The 20,016-nt window shown below is 49.9% G+C and overlaps 1 protein-coding gene across 1 annotated transcript in view; it reads left to right on the top strand.

The window, feature by feature from the left end:
- Ascc2 (activating signal cointegrator 1 complex subunit 2) overlaps positions 1-20,016 on the top strand; it is a 46,057-nt gene that overhangs the window by 22,394 nt on the left and 3,647 nt on the right. Inside the window, exons 8-19 of the mRNA XM_021176638.3 lie at positions 314-426; positions 4,862-4,936; positions 6,196-6,303; positions 6,514-6,582; positions 6,797-6,871; positions 8,197-8,383; positions 10,184-10,398; positions 11,251-11,370; positions 17,055-17,148; positions 17,234-17,355; positions 17,830-17,929; positions 19,200-19,279. Of these exons, the coding sequence (XP_021032297.1) occupies positions 314-426; positions 4,862-4,936; positions 6,196-6,303; positions 6,514-6,582; positions 6,797-6,871; positions 8,197-8,383; positions 10,184-10,398; positions 11,251-11,370; positions 17,055-17,148; positions 17,234-17,355; positions 17,830-17,929; positions 19,200-19,279 (1,358 nt within the window). The remainder of the gene's footprint in view (positions 1-313; positions 427-4,861; positions 4,937-6,195; positions 6,304-6,513; positions 6,583-6,796; positions 6,872-8,196; positions 8,384-10,183; positions 10,399-11,250; positions 11,371-17,054; positions 17,149-17,233; positions 17,356-17,829; positions 17,930-19,199; positions 19,280-20,016) is intronic.

The raw sequence follows: 20,016 nt of genomic DNA, 5'->3' as shown, positions 1-20,016 counted from the left end.
CAGGCTGCTTGGTCTCTCTCTGGGCCCAGTGCTCAGATTCTGGTTCATTTTCCTGCAGGTAGAAGAGACTATATCAGAATTCCAGGTGACCTTAGCTATCATTGAATGTAGCAAACTCTGAGACTTAGAATGATTAGGTGGCCCAGGTTACCCTCCCAGAGATGCCTCTACCCCACCCCCCACCCTCATCCCCTTCCTCCCAAGCAACTTCGTACCTACTGGGAACTCTGGCTTTGTCAGTTATGATTTAGGCCCTCTGCAGAGCTGTCTGTGGGGCTAGAAAGAGTCATACTATGTCTTCTCTTGGTAACAGGAATTAAAGGACATTGTTCTCTACCTGTGCGACACCTCCACCACACTCTGGGCCTTTCTGGACATCTTTCCTTTGGCCTGCCAAACCTTCCAGAAACATGACTTTTGTTACAGGTACAGTGGGACTTCTGGTTAAAGTAAGGGCTCTGGTCCATACATTACTCAAATACATATTGATGTAGTCCTTAGAATATACCAGACAAGGGCTGGAAAGATGGCCCAGTTGAGAGCACTTGCTGCTCTTGCAGAGGACCCAGGTTCAATTCCCAGCAACTATATGACAGCTCACAGCTGTCTGTAACCTCAGTTCCAGAGGACCTGACACCCTCACTCAGACATACATGCATGCAAAACACCAATGTACAATGAATAAATCATTTAAAAAATATATATACATACATATATATGCATTATACATATATGTGTGTGTGTAGATAGATAGATATAGAGATACACACACACATATATATACATACACCAGCCTGTCTTCCAGCCTGGGGACACAATAAGAAACATAGATAAAACTTCTGCTGAGAGGAGCCCTCCCAAATGTAGCTAAGAATGGGATAAGAGAGGGAAAAAAACCCACAGCAAGATGACAGTTTCAAGTCTGCCTTGTTTTGTGTACCTTATCAGGGGACACAGTGACAGCCAGTAAGAACTGGCATAATGAAGAAACAGCAGAGGTGTGCAAAAGGAGAATGATTCATAAAAACCTCCTTGAGCAATAAGCAGGAAGCCTGGTGCACTGCTGTCCTGCCATCCCAACTCCTCAGGAAGCTAGCTGAGGCAGGAGAGTGACATGATTTGAGGCTAGCTTGGTCAACATAACTAGACCTGGTCTCAGAATCTCAGATGAAGAGGAAGGATCCAATTCTTCAAGATAGAAAGGTTCTGGTGACAGGAGGTGTGTTGAAACAGATGTGAAATGTACAGAAAGCCCAGACTAACTAACTGCCAGGTGTGGTGGCATAGGACTTTAGTCCCAGCACTTGGGAGGGAGAGGCCTGCAGATCTCTTGAGTTTAAGCTGTGGTCTACATAGAAAGTTCCAGGATCTTCAGGGCTACATAAAAAAAAAAAAAACTCTGTCTCAAAATAAACAAACAAAAAACCAACACCCAGACTGTTCCGGAGAGAAGGGCCAGGGAATGGAGGTGTAGCCTGATAAACTAGTTGAGGCCTCCAGGACTCCAGAGCAGGGAGCTGATAATAAAATGAGGGTGTAAAAAAATTAGTAAATATTTGCTGACAGGCTGTGGAAAGTGGAGTTTATTCCTATGCACTGGAAACATGGGGGGCTTCAGTCCAGAGAGTCCTAGCGAAGAGCGTGCTGAGATGAACAAGCACTTAGAGGAATCTATGGAAAGAAGGGAACCTTTGCCCAGTTAGCATGTGCCATGAGAAGGAGGAGAGCATGGGCTTGGGCACTCCCAGACTAGAGTGAAAGGACCTGCTCATTGCCTGGCAACAAAAAGCACTGGCCTGTTCCCAGTGGCCTATAACTGTTGCTCTCGCTGGGCAACTCCCAACCATTTGCAGCAGCTTCTGGGAGCAGTCCGACTCCCTCCCTCCCCTCATCTCCCCATCCATTCTGCCATTGACCCACCCATTTTCAACAAAACATTTATCTAGCTCTGTCTTGTGCCAGAGATGGCAGCTGCTCCTCTGACTCCTCTGTGGTCTCTGCTGAGACTCAGACATTAGGGTTGCTCAGCTCCCCAGGGGTCATTAGAATAAAGTGCTGACCAGCATTCTCCAGATAAGAAAGGGCTTGGGGTAGGACTGTAGCTGTCCACTTTGGGGAGAAGAGGTATTTTTAATAATAAAAGAGCATGTGGAAATGTAAAAAGGATAGGAAGCCAGAAACTGAAATCACCCTCAGGAATTGTATTGCTCTCGGCATTTTATACTCTGCCTATTTTCACTGACTTTAAGCAGTTTTCTCATTTTGTCCAAGCATCTCCCCAAATAAGCACAGATGGCTTCTGAGGGACGAAGCTCTGCAAGAACAGATTTTTCCTGCAAGAGACAGTGAAAGCAGAAGATTCGTACCCGTCTTGGAGTATAGGGAAGAAAGGATGTGACTGCTCTTGACAGTCTGTAGCCTGCAGCCGGCCCAACCCGTCCCAGCCTGTGCTGTAGACATGAACACCCACACATACACACAACCCCAGTTCCCACAGAACTGGGTTAGCGGTCACACTTATCCAAAGAGCTTGCTTCACTTTCCACTCCCATCCACTCAGCTGAGTGTGCAGTGGCTGCTCTTGGTCATGAGTCAGTAGTACTCTCACTTTGACAGGACCCAAAAAGAGCAATGACTCAGCAGTTAAGAGCAGGGTCTGTCTTCCAGGGACAGAGTCCACTTCCCTGCACCCTGTAACTCCAGCTCCAGGTCTCCTGGCTTCTGTGGGCCCCCTTACACATGTCACTCACACACACACACAGACAAACACATATACACAATGTAAAAACCTTTTAACAATGTAAACTATCTGGTGAACTGTCTTCCTCCCCCTTTTCTAGTTCTTTCCTCCCAGGTCAACACTGTCCTTAGTTTGAGTGTGATTTTTTTCAGAGATGTGCACATTATTTCTCCTTTTGCAGCAATGAGAACGAAACCCAGGCCTTTATCAATGCTTATAAACCCAGGAATTCTACCACTGAGCTACCCTCCTAACCCCTCCCCCCTTTAAAGATTGAAGCTGTGGCAGGGAGATGGCTCAGTGTCTCCAGGGTGACGGAGCAGCCGATGCAGCTGGCATACTAGACACCAGAGACAGATGTTTTTATTTTTTGTGGCTTTTTTCAGTTGTTTGCTGTTTGAAAATACATAACATTGTACACACACCACTTCATACCTTTGCAAGCATATTTGCGGATTAATTCCTAGAAGTAGAAATGCAGGGACAGATGGCATCTTTTAATTCTCACATCTTGCCAAATCACCCTCCCACTAACAACATAGCCTGGCAAGAGTTGAACCAGCTTGGGCCCAGCTGCCCTCTCTGGCCTCTGCTGATGCTGTACATAGAAGGGCTTGTTCCTTTTGGCTCAGCTCTTCTCGGCCACGTGCAGTGCTGCAGTGAGGTAGACATTGCAGAGCCTGCTAAGGGCAGGATGCGCTTGCCAAGCACCTGCGTGAATTTAGCACCACACTAGGCTCTTACTCACACCTCTGACTCTGGGAAACTTAAGATGTTTGGAGGAAGAATTAGACCCTAGAAAAGAACTGCTCTGTCAGTTATCAGGGCAGCATGTCCTGCATGCAGCAAATCTGGCCCCTGGAAGGAAGAATCTTGCAGCTAAGTACATAGTGAGGAGGTAGGGCTGGAGTGCTGCAGTCAGTGTTAGGGAGAGATGGACAGCTGCTTCCCAGGCCGCCCGCCTCCACTAGTCTTCCTGCCCCAGCTTCTCACGTAGCTGGAAATACAGTCATATGGAACTGTGACGCACTCATCATGTATGTATGTATAGATTTATTTTGTTCATGAGTGTGTTTTGCCTGTATGCATGTGTGTTCACATGTGCATGCCTGGTGCCTGTGGAGTACAGAGTGCATCAGATCTCCTGGAAGTGATGCACAAACATTGTGACTCACTATGTGGGTCCTAGCAACCAAACCCAGGCCCTCTGGAAGATCAATAAGAACTCTTAACTCCTGAGCTGCCTCTCCAGCCCTGTTGTATGTGTATCATTTTTAGTTGTTTTGCTATTAAGGCAGCGTCTTGCTGTATAGTGCAGGCTGGCTTCCAACTTAATGATCCTCCTGCTTCAGATTCCCAAGTGCTAGGATTACAAGTGTGAACTGCCACATCTAGCTTGTAACTTTTTACTAAGAGTTATAGTTCATAAAACATAATGTATGTAAGTCCTGAGCATATTTTAGCCTGTTCTCAGTAAATACATTGCATTGCCATGTGGAAACAATTTGTAGAGATTTCAAATCCTGCCCAAAAAGAAAAAAAAAAAAAACAAACAAACTACTTTGTATCTTAGAGTCAAAGTAAGAAAACTGTCTGGGCATCTCAGGGCTCATAGAATTGGCACATTTTGAGCAAGGAGAAAGGTAGTCCTGGGCCTCCTTCACAAGGAGGCCCAGGGGTCCTGTGCTCACTGTGCTAGGATAGGCAGAGTGATGGTCACTTCCCATGAGGCTGTTGGAGTAGCCCAGTACGTGATTCCAGGGTGGACTCAGGAAAGCCCCTGGGTAGCCCCAGAAAACGATCATGGACCAGGCTGGGCTGGGAGGGTGGGTTGACTTAGTAAAGCAGAGTGAAGACCTGAGTCTGACCTCTTCAGAACCCATGTCAGCTTGGAGGGTGTGAGTTCTGTGTCCCGGGCTGCTGAGGCCGTCTCTGAGGTGGACTGCTTTCCTGCGTGCAGCTCCTGAGGTTACCCTGTGGTTTATGCACACACACAGGAACACACGCTGTGGGCTTCTGGGGAACTGAATGAACCTTTCTGCTCCTTCGGGTTGGCTTCATTTTCTACCAGAATGTGGTATTTATGAATTAATCTCCTTTTTACTGTGATTGCTTCTGCAGACTAGCTTCCTTTTATGAGATGGCAATTCCGGAAATGGAGTCTGCAATTAAGAAGAGGCGGCTTGAAGACAGCAAGTGAGGCAGGGACAGAACCAAGTGCTTCACGGGGGCGGGAAGCTGAATGCAGGCGGGCTCCCACTCCTAGGACAAAGGGGACAGAGACTATGGTATTGGGCTCTAGTCCTCTGCTTAGTGGTCTTCTAGCCCCAGTTTGTTTGTTTTTAACAATCCCTGAGGTTTTATATTTTATTTTGTGTGCTAAGGATTGAACCCTGGACCTTGTAAATGCTAAGCACATGTTCTGTCTCAGAACTATGCCCTCAGCCCTTAAGGATTTTTTTTTTTAAATACTTGCTTTGTGAGGACTTGTGTGAGAACCTGAAGAGAAACATTTCATACACTATATCTGACCGCGCTCGCCCCTCCCCCGACTCCTCCCTGGCCCGCTCCCCCTGCTCGACTTACCCAACTGGATGTCCTCCTTTTTCTTTTCTTTTCCTTCTTTTTTTTTAAACATATGAAGTCAAATCTTTGCTGCCCATAAACTCTTAGATGTGTGTGGTCTTCCACTGAAACATGGTCAACCTTAGGGATCATAGCTTTAAAGAAAACTAACTCTCCCAACAGCTGTCAGTTCCCGTAGCTCCTCAGTAGGAGTGGGACTCTGTACCCACCTCCCCCTTTAGCTAGGATTTGGCCTGGCTTCAGTTTGCACATGTCTTGTCACAGTCTCTGTGAGTTTATGTGTGCAGCTGCCCTGTTGTGTCCTTGTAATCACCCACAGCCCTTGGCTTTACAATCTTTCAACCCCTTCTTCTGCAGTGATCCCTGACTGTAGTCCAAACCTTTTGGACAAGGGGGGTTCAATATAGATGTACCATTTAGAGCCTAACACGTCATTCTCTGCACACTGACCAGTCTGTATTAATTGCCATCTACCACACAAGAAGGGATTTAAATATTAGTGATACACTATCTTGCTATAGGCCATCCTATGAAATTTTTTCTGAGAGTCCTTCTTGACTCCGAAGTCCATTACTTCAGTGTCCTCCTCCCTGCTCCCCCAAATCCTAGCAGATAATGGCCGGTCCCTGCAGTGAGCTCAGCAGTTGCTTCAAGCTCTTGGTAGCTGACCTTGCTGTCCCTGACCTTCTGTTTAACTGGGAAGTGATCTGGACCAGCTGGCTCTCAGTGCTGGAGGCTTCTGTAGTGCTCCCTCGGTGACCTTTAAGACCACCACAACCCTGGGGAGGGAGGCACCTGTAACTGCTGCGAAGGTGTTCCCGTGCACCTTCATCTCTGAAGTCTACTTGTCCTGTCTCTGCCCATCAAAGGCTCCTGGGTGACATGTGGCAGAGGCTCTCCCATTCCAAGAAGAAGCTAATGGAGGTGTTTCACATCATCCTGAACCAGATCTGCCTGCTTCCCATTCTAGAGAGCAGGTGAGCTCCGCTCCGAGGAGCCTCCGTACACAGCAGGCGCTTCTCGCTGCTCCTCCACTCCTTCCTTACCCTCTGCCAAACATAATGAGAAACCCAGAAAAAGGCTTTTCTCCAACTGCTGAGAGGCTGCAGAGGGGTAGGGAGAGCGTCCACGGAGCCTGCAGGTCCTGTTACATTGCATGAACTCTTGTCCCTCGTGTCCTGTTCTAGCTGTGACAACATTCAAGGCTTCATTGAAGAATTCCTTCAAATCTTCAGCTCTTTACTGCAGGAAAAAAGGTGAGCAGGACTGAGCTGGAACCAGCTCTTGGACAGGCCTATGTCTTCCCCTCCAGTCCCATGTGGCCTTGCTCAGTGGAGCCACTAATATATACTTACCATGGCACAGAGGCTTTGGAGCCTGTGGTTGGGTAGCTGACACAGGGTGATCTGCTGAAGGACGTTGTTCTTAGGGTCCCATCCCTGACCCTCCTTTCTGTGCTCTGCCCTACAGATTCCTCCGTGACTATGACACATTCTTCCCTGTAGCTGAAGATATCAGCTTGCTGCAGCAAGCTTCATCAGCCTTGTATCCTACTATAGCCTACTGGGCCAAGGCCTGGCTAGGTCAGACATGACATTATGGGACCCAGAGGGGTAGAAGGTAACCCTGGAATACTCACATCAAGAAGTCTAACAAGGGGAAGCCTCCTCTCCAAGTGTGTTCTGAGGGTCTGGGCCCGCATGTTCATGTTGTACTCTAGAATCTAGAAACCTTGAGCCCCGTTGAAGGAGATGAGGACAGATAAATGGGCACTTAGGAAATGTCACATGAGAAGACCCTGGACTGCAGGTCACATAGCAGAGCTCAGGGTAGGGTCAGAGGAAAACAGCCAAGCCAAAGATAGGACAGATAGAAAATGGCCTGGCCCGAGTCAGGTTGGGGACAAGAGTGTTCTCAGGGGTTGGAGGACAAAGAGAACTGGCTCTTTGAAGAGTCCTTCAATGTCATGTGACACTATGTGTGGCAGTGGGGGAGGAAGGATGTCTGGTGAGGATGTGGCAAGTGACCTGGGATTGACCAACATTCAAGGCCCTTGTGTGACAGGTATGAAAAGGTCTGGGCTACATGCTACAGGTGCTGGGGAGCGTGGGAGGCTGAGAGGCAGAGTGACATGAGCTGTTTATACTCTGAAAAGGCTCTATTGGGCTCTGGAAGTACAGTGACTGGCTTGGGACCACCAGAGGCTGAGATGGTTTCTATAGGCGTCCCTGTATAGATCATGTGGGTTTGGAATAAAAGCAGAGACAAGGCCGGGTGGTGGCTCACACCTTTAATCTCAGCACTTGGGAGGCAGAGGTGGGCGGATTTCTGAGTTCGAGGCCAGCCTGGTCTACAGAGTGAGTTCCAGGACAGCCAGGGCTACACAGAGAAACCCTGTCTCAGGGGAAAAAAAAAAGAAAGAAAAGCAGAGCGTGGGGGCACCTCAGATTTCTGGCCCAGTGTGTCCAGAGTGGCAGAGAGAAAGGAGGCTAGGGAAGAGCTGGCCTTGGACCATTTCTGTTGCTGGGTCAGGTCCAGTCCTGCCTCAGAGACCCCCTGTCGGCCCTTGGCCCTTTTAAAATAGCTTCAATGTTGTAGACAGGCATCAGAGCAGAGGAGTAGCTGTTGGACCATCTACAGGTCTAGCCCTCTCTGCCCAGAGCTGCTCTGCTGGGCAGCAGGTGCTAGGGTTCGAGGCCTGCGTTGCATTGTTTTGGCATTTCCACATGACACATACTGGTTAGACCAGAAGACCACTGAGAAAAGCCACATAGTCAGATCCTGGACAGGGAATGAGCAGTGATACTACCCCAAAGCTGGGGAGGTGGGTCCTGAGCACAAGAACCCTTAACACTACTACTACCTCTTAGGGATGAGACCCGGACTGCCTACATCCTCCAGGCTGTGGAAAGTGCCTGGGAGGGGGTGGACAGACAGAAAATCAAGGATATTAAAGACCCATCAAGGGCCAAGGATTCTGATAATGAAGTCACAGTGACAGCAGAGCCAGTCAGTGAAATGCCATCCCAGCTGGAGAACTTAGAAGAGGATGAGGAGGTATGTCTCTGGGAGACCCTGCCCGTGATTCCTTAGACCTCCTAGCCACCTCTTGGTAGACAGGTAGCCAAGCTCCTTAGTTGTTCTGCCTCTAGGGAAGAGAGTCCTTTGGGGCTGGTAGCTTCCAGCCCTGGGGCTCTTGTACTACCTCTGTACAAAAGAGACCCCAGCCCTTTTGAAACAAGGTATCTTACTTGGTCCAGGTTAGCCCTGAATTCACCGCAATCCGCTGGGATTAGAAGCGTGTAGTGCCATGCCCCGCCCTGTCTCCTTGTGTAAAATGAAGAGGTGAAGCTTTTGTTTGTGGTCCTCCAGCTCCTCCATGCACTGGGGAGGGGAGAGCTGCTTTGGTGGCAGCTGAGAGCGATGCCTGGCCCACCTCCTAGTCATCACGGGCTCCACTGAACATGGTGGAAAGGCTTGCATCTAGTGCGTCCTCTCCCAGCTCTTCCAAGGTCAGCCAAGCCTGTATGGAAGGGCTGCTCCCTGTGTGGTACAAGCATGGAGACCACACAGTCTCAGGGCAGGCTGCTCAGTGGTAAACTGATCTGCTTGCCAATTGCATGCCATATATCTGTTGTGTTCAAGAGTACTTCTAGCCAGGCAGTGGTGGCGCACACCTTTAATCCCAGCACTTGGGAGGCAGCGGCAGGCGAGTTTCTGAGTTTGAGGCCAGCCTGGTCTACAAAGTGAGTTCCAGGACAGCCAAGGCTACACAGAGAAACCCTGTCTCGGGGGGGGAAAAAAAAAGAGTCCTCTTCTTTGTACAGAGTTGATCCTCTGGACATTCAGATAGGCAATGCCTGCTTCCATAAGGCTATTGGGGTTCCTGGGGATGCTAAATGGAACACTTGTGAGTTAGCTGGTCCTTAGTGCCTCCTTAGCAAATGCTACCATTCTTCCTGTTAGAGCCCAGATCCTTTCTTCCCTGTTTGGTGGCTTCTCAGCAGAGGTCTTTAACACCATCCTGACCATCGTGACTTTTCTAGTGCTGGGACTGAGCCCAGGGTCTTGCTGATGCTGTGCAAGACCCTGGGTCAAGCAGGATTCTGTTTGGAGACTAGTTATATCTCTAGCCCTTTATTGTTTTATTTTCCCATCTCCTTAAAAAGCATTATAAGCCAGGCAGTGATGGCGCACACCTTTAATCCCAGCACTTGGAAGGCAGAGGCAGGCGAATTTCTGAGTTCGAGGCCAGCCTGGTCTACAGAGTGAGATCCAGGATAGCCAGGGCTACACAGAGAAACCCTGTCTTGAAAACACCAAAACAAAACAAAAACAAAAAAGCATTATAAAATGAAGCCACATTCGGGCAGTATATGAAATGAAGTGTCCTTACTGAAAAGAATGGGAGCGTCTCCACACAGCCTCACTAGTAATTGCTATTGTCCTTCCAAGTCGGCCGTCACCTTAGTAGCGTTGGGCAAGGACCTTGATCACTGGCACATGACTGACTGTGGAGGCCCTCCTGCATACCAGGCACTCTTCCCTGTGAGGAATGTGCATCTCGTCATGGAACCATTTGAAATAACCCTATGAGTTACTAACACTTTGTCCATTTCATAAAGAGGAAACCATTCGGGAAGAGAACATACAGTGCCCAGAACACACAAGCAGAGCTACCCAGCCAGGAAGTCACAGAGCCCCTTCCTCCACAGAGGAGAGCAGGGCTCCATTTCAGCCACTTGGCAAAAGTCGCACAACTGGGGAGAGGCCAGGCGGGGGATGCTGTTTGGAGACTGCTACCCTTTTCCTTGCCCAGCTTAGTCCTTCCCTGCATCACTCTGGCTCTCATTGCAGTGCATGGGCGCAGCAGCTGCGCTGGGCCCTGCCGTGAGTGGTGTGGAACTAGACTCACTCATCTCCCAAGTGAAGGACCTGCTGCCAGACCTCGGCGAGGGCTTTATTCTGGCCTGCCTGGAGCACTACAGCTATGACTCAGAGCAGGTGATCAACAACATCCTGGAGGATCGGCTGGCCCCTGAGCTCAGTCAGCTGGACCGAGGCCTAGAAAGGTGGGAGAGACAGATGGGAAGAGGTCCTCAAGGCAGGAATCCCCTTACCCTGCCTTCCACTCTTCCCGAGACTGGGGGCTCGATCTGAATCTTTCTCACATCAGTTCTCCAGCAGTTTGAGCTAATGCCCTCTTTAAAGAAAGTAAACCCGGGCCCCAGGTTCTCAGCACACAGCTGCTGTCCCTTACTCGCTAGGACTAGCAGTTTGGCAAAGGACAGTGTCACACCCCCAGCTCTAACCCTAACCCTAACCCAGCTCTAGATCTGTGCCATCCTTAGCACATTCCCAAATTCTGTGTAAGGACAGCCAAGCCATTCACTTTCTCAGCACTGAACCTTTTGGTTTGGGCCCACTGCTACCCCAAAAGCCTCAGGAGACAGCAAGCACACAGGTAGATGTTTCTTCCATTAACAAATGATGTTTGCCAAATGAATGAGTGAAGTTAGCTTTGTGCCTTTGGGCACATTCCTCAGCCTGTATGTGTTCCATTTTACAGATGACAGTGCTGAGGGTATAATAGAGCATGGGCTTAGCTTATGTGAGGTTGTACATTGTATTCCTAGTACCAAAAGCAAGTACCACTACACTCCAAGAATAAGAGAATGAATGACCTATAACTCCCTGTCTCATAGGGCCATGGTCCGCAGGGAATGAGGGTGAGGCTGCTGTGGGATCCTGACGGGAGCCAGGTTAAGGAGAGTCTTAACTGAAGGATGTAACTCATGGCCCAGGCGCACTTTTAAAATGGAGCAAACAGTACGATGGGAAGACAGTGGGACCTGGGAACTGGGACACAGGCAGGGGTTAGCCACCAGGGCTTTTTTAATTAATTTCTGTGCTGTGGCCCCCAGACAAGTGAAGCCGGACCCTACACCCCTGTTGTCATCTCGTCACAACATCTTCCAGAACGATGAGTTTGATGTGTTCAGCAGGGACTCGGTGGACCTGAGCCGAGTGCACAAGGGCAGGAGGTAAGTGTGGCAGGACATGGGCCCTGCAGTCTAGTTGTGGAGGCAGGTAGGGGAAGCAAGGCCCTTGACAGGACAAGCCGTGTGTCTTCCTCCTGGAGAATGCCACCACTCTTTTTTTTCCAATTTCTTTCTATTTTATTTGTACGAATGCTTTCCCTACATGGATGTGCCCATAGATGCACCCAGAAAAGTGCCTAGGACTGGAATTGTGAGCTGTCATGTGGGTGCTGGGAACCAAAACTGGGTCCTCTGCAAGAGCAGCAAGTGTGCTTAACTGCTGAGCCATCTCTTCAGCACCGCAGGGGTCCCCCTGAAGCCTGTCCCTGTACACTACTGCCAGCCTACAAGAGCAGGTTCTTAACAATGTTCTCTAGGTCCAGCTGTGTGGGGGCAACTCTTAGTGATATCTCCTTGTGGTAAAGGCCAGAGGGCCAAATCTGTCCCTTGTCCCTCTTATCCTTTGATATGTGGCCTGTCGACTCTGTGGGCGGAGAGCTGGACAGTGCTGCAGGTTGTGACAAAACAAGAAAATTAAGCCATGTAAGTTTTTTCCAAAGATGAAAAAATTCTGTTTTAAGGCTTTCTTTCTTTGTGACTTAGCTCCTTCTTACACTCTCAGCATTGAAAAGTCCATTCATGACCTATTCATTACATCACCAAATACTTGCCTGGTGCTTGCCCTGGGTTAATTTAGAAGTGTAGCTATAGTAGAGAGCAAAGCAGACACTGCCTGCGTCCATGTGACACTTGCATTGTTCAGCTCACCAAACAAGCATTACAGTGGGCAGCCTCTGGGGCTCCTGCTAGAGGTGTCAGCCTAGAAGGGAAGGCTCCTCTGAGAAAATGACAGAGGGCTGAAAGACGTGTCAAGGTGGCTCTGCACACCAGGAGGGAAACTTCCCAGGCTGAGTGAACAACAGGGACAGTAGCTTCAGGGTCAGTGTGAGCATGGTAAAGATGCCATGAGCTCATTAGTGTTACATTTTATAAAGGTCGCCCAGGCTGGGCACGGTCACTCCTGTTCAAACACTAAGGAGAGCTTTCATGGCTGCATAGTGAATTCCATCTCAATCTAAGGGAGACCTTATCTCAAAAATGAATAAATCAAGTACTGGGCTTTGGAACTCTTTTTCCTGGGAAGAAACTGATACCAAGAGTTCTACTCAAGTGCAGCCTGTGCTGTCTGTCCCCCAGCATAATGTTAGAGGCGACAGTGCAGAAAGGGAGGAAGTTAGCTGTCAGTCTTGTGCCCTAGGGCTGTGCTGCCTGAAGCTTGTGGCTGAGGGCTCAGCAGACCCAGGGCGACTCTGAAGCCATCTGGCTTGCTGGACAGGAAACCCTGGCACATTGCTTAGTCACTCAAATTGTGACACCCCTGGATCCTCCCCACCCCCCAGCAGAGCCCTCTTGGTGGCTGTTGTGTGGAAAGTCCAGCAGAAGGCACAGGGAGACTGATTGGTCTGTTCCTTCACATTACTTAGCCTCTCTGAACCCAGGTTTTCCATTTAACATTCATCTGTAGATCCACCTAAGTCACTGCTCATCCTCACCCAATTGTAGGTCACCTCTGAGCGCTTGCGAGTGGGTTGCTCTCAGCTGCCAGGGTCATGAGAAGGGCTGAAGCAGCCAGGTGTCCTGAATGCTGTGTCCTAATTCTTTGGCACTCTGGCTGCCAGCAGAGCCTGGATGATGGGTGTTTACCAGTCCCACTCTGCTGGGCAGCCCAGGGGCAAGGATTATAAAGAGGCACAACCTTCGTTCATGTGTTCAGTATTTATCCACTCAGCAAATATTTATTAAGTGCTTTACTAGCACGAGATCCTGCGTGAGGCACCAGGAAAACAAGGTGAACAGGGCACCCTGGCTTTGCCAACAAAGGGCAGAGACCGTGGGAAAGACAGATCATCAAATAAGCAGGTGCACTTGAAGTTCACCAGGGACACCTGTCTTGGTCAGGGCAAGGTAGAAGGGTGAGGGCCCTGCATTCAGGTAGCAGGTGGAGAATGAAGTAGCACAAAGCCACACCTGTGTACATATGCACTGACTGCTGAATACGCTTGACAGCTTTGGTAACAAGTGGGCTCTGGGCTGCACCCACACCGAGCTAAGAGGGACAGAGGGGAGGCTTGGTTACCCCGTGGTTCTTAATTGGTAGCAAGCACAAGGTGGATCTTTTCTCTGTCCTGGGACTCCAGCTTGGGGGCTCTTAGGGGGATGTGGGGGGGTTCAGTTACTTTGACTCTGGCTACTAGAAACCATAATGCCAAGGGGGAGTCCAAATGCACACTCTTGTCTCTTTTATCTTTTGTCTGTTTTGTGGAGATGCTAGGGATCAAAGCCAGGGCCTTGCACATGCCAAGCTAGTGCTTTCCCAGTGGGCCACCTCTCCAGCCCTGATCTCTAATGGAGACTGGCAGACCTTGCCCAGAAGCTTCTGTGTCTTCTCCTGTGTCACCAACAGGACTGGGCCAGCCTTTGGCCCTCTGAGATGGAGTGCAAAAGTGGATCATCTAAGCCTGAGTCTCAGCAACTGGGCCTGACTCGTAGTCCCAGCACACAGGAGACTTTAGAGCTTGAGGCCAGCCTGGGCTACATCGTAAGGTCTTGTTTCAAAATAAGCCAATAATAACAACAACAATAATAATAAAAAGAAGAGGCCGGGCGTGGTGGCGCACGCCTTTAATCCCAGCACTCGGGAGGCAGAGGCAGGTGGATTTCTGAATTCGAGGCCAGCCTGGTCTACAAAGTGAGCTCCAGGACAGCCAGGGCTATACAGAGAAACCCTGTCTCGAAAAAAAAAAAAAGAAGAGGAAGTCTGTTAGAAGACTGTCTAGACTAGAGGGGACTTGGCTTGAACACTCAGCACCTTGCCACCAGTGTATCACAGCCAGTGAAGGAAGCTGTGTATACAACGTGTGACCCTCTAATTCCTTTGAACTGTTCTATAGAAACCAGGATGATAACAAGAGTTCCCCCTCAACAAAGGTTCTATGGTCACGTTTTTGCCTCTTGGAGAGTCACAGAGTATACTAGCAGGCAAAACTGAAACACAAGAAACGGATTCAGTGTGTTGAGTGCAGCAGATGCAGGTCCCTGTCTGTCTTTTGTGTCTTCTTTGTTTTTGTTTTCTCTGTCTGAGACAGAGTCCAGTGTAACTCCAGGTAGCTTTAAACTCACTCAGTAGCTAAAGCTGACCCTGACCTTGGTTTCTCCCTCCTCTGTGTCCAAGCACTGAGATGCCAGCTGTGCTTAGCCGCTGTGCTCAGCTCCTATGAATCATTCATTCCCAGCCCCTTCACCCGTCCCCCCAGAGATGAGCGCTGAAAGCAGGGGCTAAAGGATTGCGTTGGGGGAGGGGGGTCTTTGGTTTGAGACAAGGTCTCACTGTGTAGCCCTGGCTGGCGTGAAATTCACAGAAATCCTCCTGTCTCTCTCTGCTGCCTTAATGCTGAGTTCACCCTACCTCTACCCCCATTTTTTGTTTTTTTATTACACATGGTTGTGAGCTGCCATTTGAGTGGTGGGAATTGAACCCTGGTTTTTCACAAGAGCAGCCAATGTTCTTAATCATCTCTCCAGCCCAGCTAGTGCTAGCAGGCATGCACCATCACAACAAGCATAGAACTAAGATTTCATGAGGCTATAGGCCTGGCTGTGGTCACACAGCTTAGTGAATGTAGAGTCAAGTCAGGAGACCTGACCCTTCTTTAGAAGCTGTGTGGACAGGCTCCTCCGCCTTTCTGAGTGCTATTGCTTCCTCCTAGAAAGCGTGTGGCGTGTGTTGTCTCTGCAGGACATAAGAACCTGTTTGCACTGGGCCTTAAGAGAACAGGGGTGAGTAGATGGGGAAAGGAAAGGTGACTAGTTTCAGGAGAGCTGTGCTTACTGCTACTTTGTAGGAAGCCATGACTCCACAGGCAGTCTCTGGGTAAAGGCCTGGCTTATGACCGCATCTCTCCCAGCTGCTCTGCACCACTCTTCTCCTTGGCTGTGAATGTCGTCAAGAAGCCAAGTGCAGTGCCCTAGACAGACTCCCAGGCCCTGCCCTGCTGCCTGTTGTCTCCCAGGGTGCAGGGCACGTCCACAGAGGGTGGCTTCCACATCTGGCCCTGCAGAGAGCCAGATAACTAGAGACTACTGGGGTGAGAGAAATCAGAAGTTGATGGGGAAACCTCTGGTTCTTAGTTGGTCCCTGGCCCACCACAGAATCTGGTCTCTCAGGATGCACGACTGTTCTCACCAGCTACCTGGATAACCTTAGAGCCCTTTCATTTTTTACCCCTTTCCCAACCTGGCAAAGAGAGCCAGGTGCAGTGCCAAGGCCATTGTCACAGATCCACAGTCCCAATCCTGGTGGCTGGAAAAGATTCCTGGAGTGGTTGGTTGGTTGGTCGGTTGGTTGGTGTTTAGCCTAAGCTGGTCTGTAGCTGATGTGTAGCTCTGTAGCTGTGCATGACCTTGAACCCCTGATCCTCTTGCTTCTTCCTCTCTACGATCACAGGCATGTGCCACCATGCCCAACTTTGGATTTTGTATTTGAAATAGGGATCTCTGTAGCCTAAGTTGGCCTTTAACTCTTGGCAGTTCTCCTGCCTCAGCATCTATAATGCTAAGATTATAGGCATGAGTCACTATTGCCAGCTAAGATTCCTGTTTACCTAAGGTTTTTCTCAGATCTAAATCAAATACAGCATCCTTTCTGTCCCCTTGTGGGGCTCCTGGTACAATCAAATACCCACTTGTCATAGAGTTTCCTCACTTCTGCTCCCAGACCCATGCTGGGCACCAGTCAGGGCTCACTTTTGTCTCTTTCACATAGTACACCTACCTCCATTCAGCATATTTTGTGCCTTTCACCCACAACTCCACTATGAGTACAGATATATATCTGATCCATTTCTAAATCTCCTCCCTTCTCAGTCTTAGAATGCTACCTAGCATATAGTAGGCCTTTAATAAATATTATCATGGGGCAGCAAAGCTTTACTGACCATACTGAGGCTACAGTCCCACCGTGTCCCAGGCTCCCAGACAGCCCTACAGACTCCTGCCACCCACCCAGAGCCAGTTATTAGAAGGTCTGTGCAGAATCTGTGTCTTGGTTTTTTGTTGGACCCTCTCCTTTTGATCCAGAGACTAGATCTCATTGCTAAGCTGAATCTCTTGCTTGGCATCTCTAATTGATTTTCCCCTACAGGGCCAAAACCCACATTCCACAGGCCTGTGTACGTGGCTGACAAGCCAAGTTTTTTCTACAGGTTTGCAAAGCCACGGTGGAGACCCGAGCCCCTGCTGACACTGATGTACAGTTCAGTGTGAGCCAAGTGTGTCCCTTCCCCCTCGGCTGCACCCATCTGTCCTCACTCACAGTGGCAGTTGGACCAGCAGACTTTCGTCCTCCCACGGTGCTCTTACTTGGAAACTGGCACTGTAGACTAGAGATTCAGGAGCTGCCATAGTGAGGGGGTGAGAGGAGGAAGGCAGACCCCCTGTGGCCTTGCCCAAGAGACCTTGGGCCTTTCCTGGTGGGCTTAGTACAAAACTGCATGTAGCCTCAGCATGACCTAAGATATAAAGAAGCGAACCCAGCCTCTCTCTGGGCCTTTAGCCCTACCCCACCCCCCGCCCCGCAGCCTTCCTGACCCGATGCTGTCTCCCTCTTTCCCGACTGTTCTTGGCTCCAGGAAGGAGGAGAACGTGAGGAGCCTGGTGAATGACAAGCAGGCTGTGGTGGCACAGTGGCAGCGCTACCAGAAGTACAGCGTGGTGGTAGAGGAGGTAGGCTGCCCAGCCTGGGCCTCTCTCTGGGTGTGGGAAATCAGCAGTCTGCCCCCTTCTCTGACCCCCGAGGGTACTGTTGTAGGTTCCCCTGCAGCCGGGAGAACACCAGGCTGATGACTATGAGGACGAGTATGACGACACATACGATGGCAACCAGGTGGGCGCCAACGACGCAGACTCTGAGGATGAGCTCATCAGCCGCAGGTGAGCGCCCAAGCCTCCCACTGCCACACACACCAGGCTTCCCCCCCCCCCACACACACACACACACAGACCCGCTCCTTCCACTCCGCCCACACTGAAGCCCACAGGAAGCGTTTATTTGGTCTTGGCAAGTCATTTTGCATGTTTTTTCCCAGGTACAGAACATTTTTCTCAGCAGAATCTTGTAGAGATTCCCCCACTGCTGATGAAAGCAGGGCTTCCCTGATGAACAAAAACACTGGAGATCCCTAGGGCTCAAGCTCAGCTCCTCCCGCACTCTCCACATCAGACCATGGGACCTTTCTTTAAAGAATCTGGGAACTAAAGAGAAGCCTGCTTAAAAAGCCCTGTGGGGTCCCTGGCTTCCAGAGCAGGGCCTCCCCAGCCCTCTCCCTGAGGCCACTCTCCAAGTAGACTTAGTCTTTGATATCTCTCTCTCTCTCTCTCTCTCTCTCTCTCTCCCCCAACCCTCAGGCCCTTCACCATCCCTCAGGTGCTGAGAACTAAAATGCCTGGCGAAATGCAGCAGGAGGAGTGGGATGAAGAAGATGAGGCGGAAGAGGCGGCCCCCAAGGTATGGCCTAGGCAGGTGGCAGATAAAAGAAGTGCAGTCTGAAGGGCAGAGCAGAGGCTCTGCCTCCCTCTGGCTCTCCCTGCCTCTGTCCCTGGAGCTTCCTAGCACAACTGCTGGATTGGGGAGGTCCTTTTAAGTACAGACCATTCCGAGAGCTGCTGGCTTTGATCTCACCTCCACTGCCCAGGGGGCTCTCCGGGGACAAATTAGAGACTGAGTCTGAGCAACTGAGTTCATTAGGTGTTACAGTCTAGGGAAGGGAAGGGCCACTGTTGACTGAGGAGCCCAGATGGCAGATCTTAAAAATCTGAAAAGACTTAGAGGCCTGAGACTTTGGAACCAGCTAGATCCTGTAGAAAAATCAGTTTTAGCAGCTAACCTTTTCTTCTGCTGAAATCTTAACTTGAAAACAAATGAAAGCCAGGCATGATGGCGCAGGCCTTTAATCCCAGCACTCGGGAGGCAGAGGCAGGCGGATTTCTGAGTTCGAGGCCAGCCTGGTCTACAAAGTGAGTGCCAGGACAGCCAGGGCTACACAGAGAAACCCTGTCTCAAAAAACCAAAAAAAAAAAAAAAAAGAAAAAAAAAAAAAATGAAATGACCTTGCTCCAGCTGAGGCAGTGGCCAGGCACTCTGCAGTCCTTAGCCGCCCCAACAGGGGACAAAGTGAGGTGTTTACAGGGCTGAGTAGAGGGCCTGGTGGGAGCTGGCATGTGTGTTGAGAAGCACACACCCTGCCACAGGCTCTCAGCCTCTACTGCCATACATAGTGCCTCCTCTGTGCCCAGCCTGGCCTTAAATCCACATTTGATATGAAGTCAACATCTTTCCATGTCACTAATTCTACTCCTTTAGATTTTGTTGTTGTTGTTTTTAAGATATGCTATCTGTCAGAGCCTGCCGTTTCCTGAAGTCCGAGCTGTCCTCTGCACAGGCCCACCTCCGTAGACTCTCACACTCTCTGCCTTGGCACCAGAGTGAGGCTGAGCTCTCAAGTCTTGGGACAAGCATTCTTCCAAGGGCCTTACTTTCTGGCCCTTTGTGTCCTTCCTTCCTTGTTGGCCTTCTCAGCCAATACCACATACTCCCTGTGGTGTGCTTCCTGTGGTCCTTTCACCCCGGCAGCACCCCAAGTGCCTACCCTGGCTGCAGTAGCAACCCATGCCATTTGTGGGTGTGTCAGGGGCCTTCCAGCATGGCCCACACAGCCTAGGGACTGGAAAAGTTCATAAAGTCCTGATGGCAAATGTTTCTTCTCTTGCTTCCACAGCCAGACCATTTCATCCAGGATCCTGCAGTGCTGAGGGAAAAGGCTGAAGCCAGGCGCATGGCCTTCCTCGCCAGGAAGGGGTAAGCATCAGAGAGGCTCATTGACCTGGAGGAGACCCATCAGGAGAGCCCAGCTGGCCATGCGGGAAACCCTGGGGCCATTTTTGGGTTGTTCCTTAGCTAACATCTGGCTCTAGGAAGTAACTTAGTAAAGGCCATACAGCATTAAGTGCTACCTAAAGATGAAGTGTGTGTCTATAGTCTCAGCTACTTGGGCTAAAGCAAGAGAATCATTTGAAACCAGGATTTCAAAACCAATGTGGGCAGTGTAGCAAAACTCTTTCACACGGGAATACAGCCAAGATCCCAGTGTAGACCTGTGATCCCAGTGTGCACCTGGCAAAGGCTCGAGTGCCTCTGCTTCAGAGGGCACACACATAGTGAGAGCCTGTCTCAAAGACAATTAAATGAAAAGGGTTGAGCCCAGACAGCTCAGCTTCCTGTTCCCCACTCATAATCAGTACTTGACAGGCAGTGTAAGCCTGTCTGTCAATCAGCATTGGAGTGTGTGCAAGGCTATCTCATGGACAGAATAAAAAGAGCCCAGGCAGATAACACACTTAGGTGGCGTGGAGTCATGGTAGGGACACTGGGCACTTGAGCTAAGCCCCGGGAAGCACAAGTCTGTCAGAGAGGGTCTTAGCAGGGACCCCTGACATGGCTTTCAGGCTCCCTCTTTTTCTTTCTTTCTTTTTTTTTGTTTTTTGTTTTTTTGTTTTTTGTTTTTTTGAGACAGGGTTTTTCTGTATAGCCCTGGC

Source organism: Mus caroli, unplaced genomic scaffold, assembly GCF_978045245.1.
Source record: "Mus caroli unplaced genomic scaffold, Mus_caroli_1 scaffold_13, whole genome shotgun sequence".
Taxonomy (NCBI): domain Eukaryota; kingdom Metazoa; phylum Chordata; class Mammalia; order Rodentia; family Muridae; genus Mus; species Mus caroli.
Note: the sequence above shows the minus strand (reverse complement) of the source record. Positions and strands in the feature narration are given on the sequence as shown.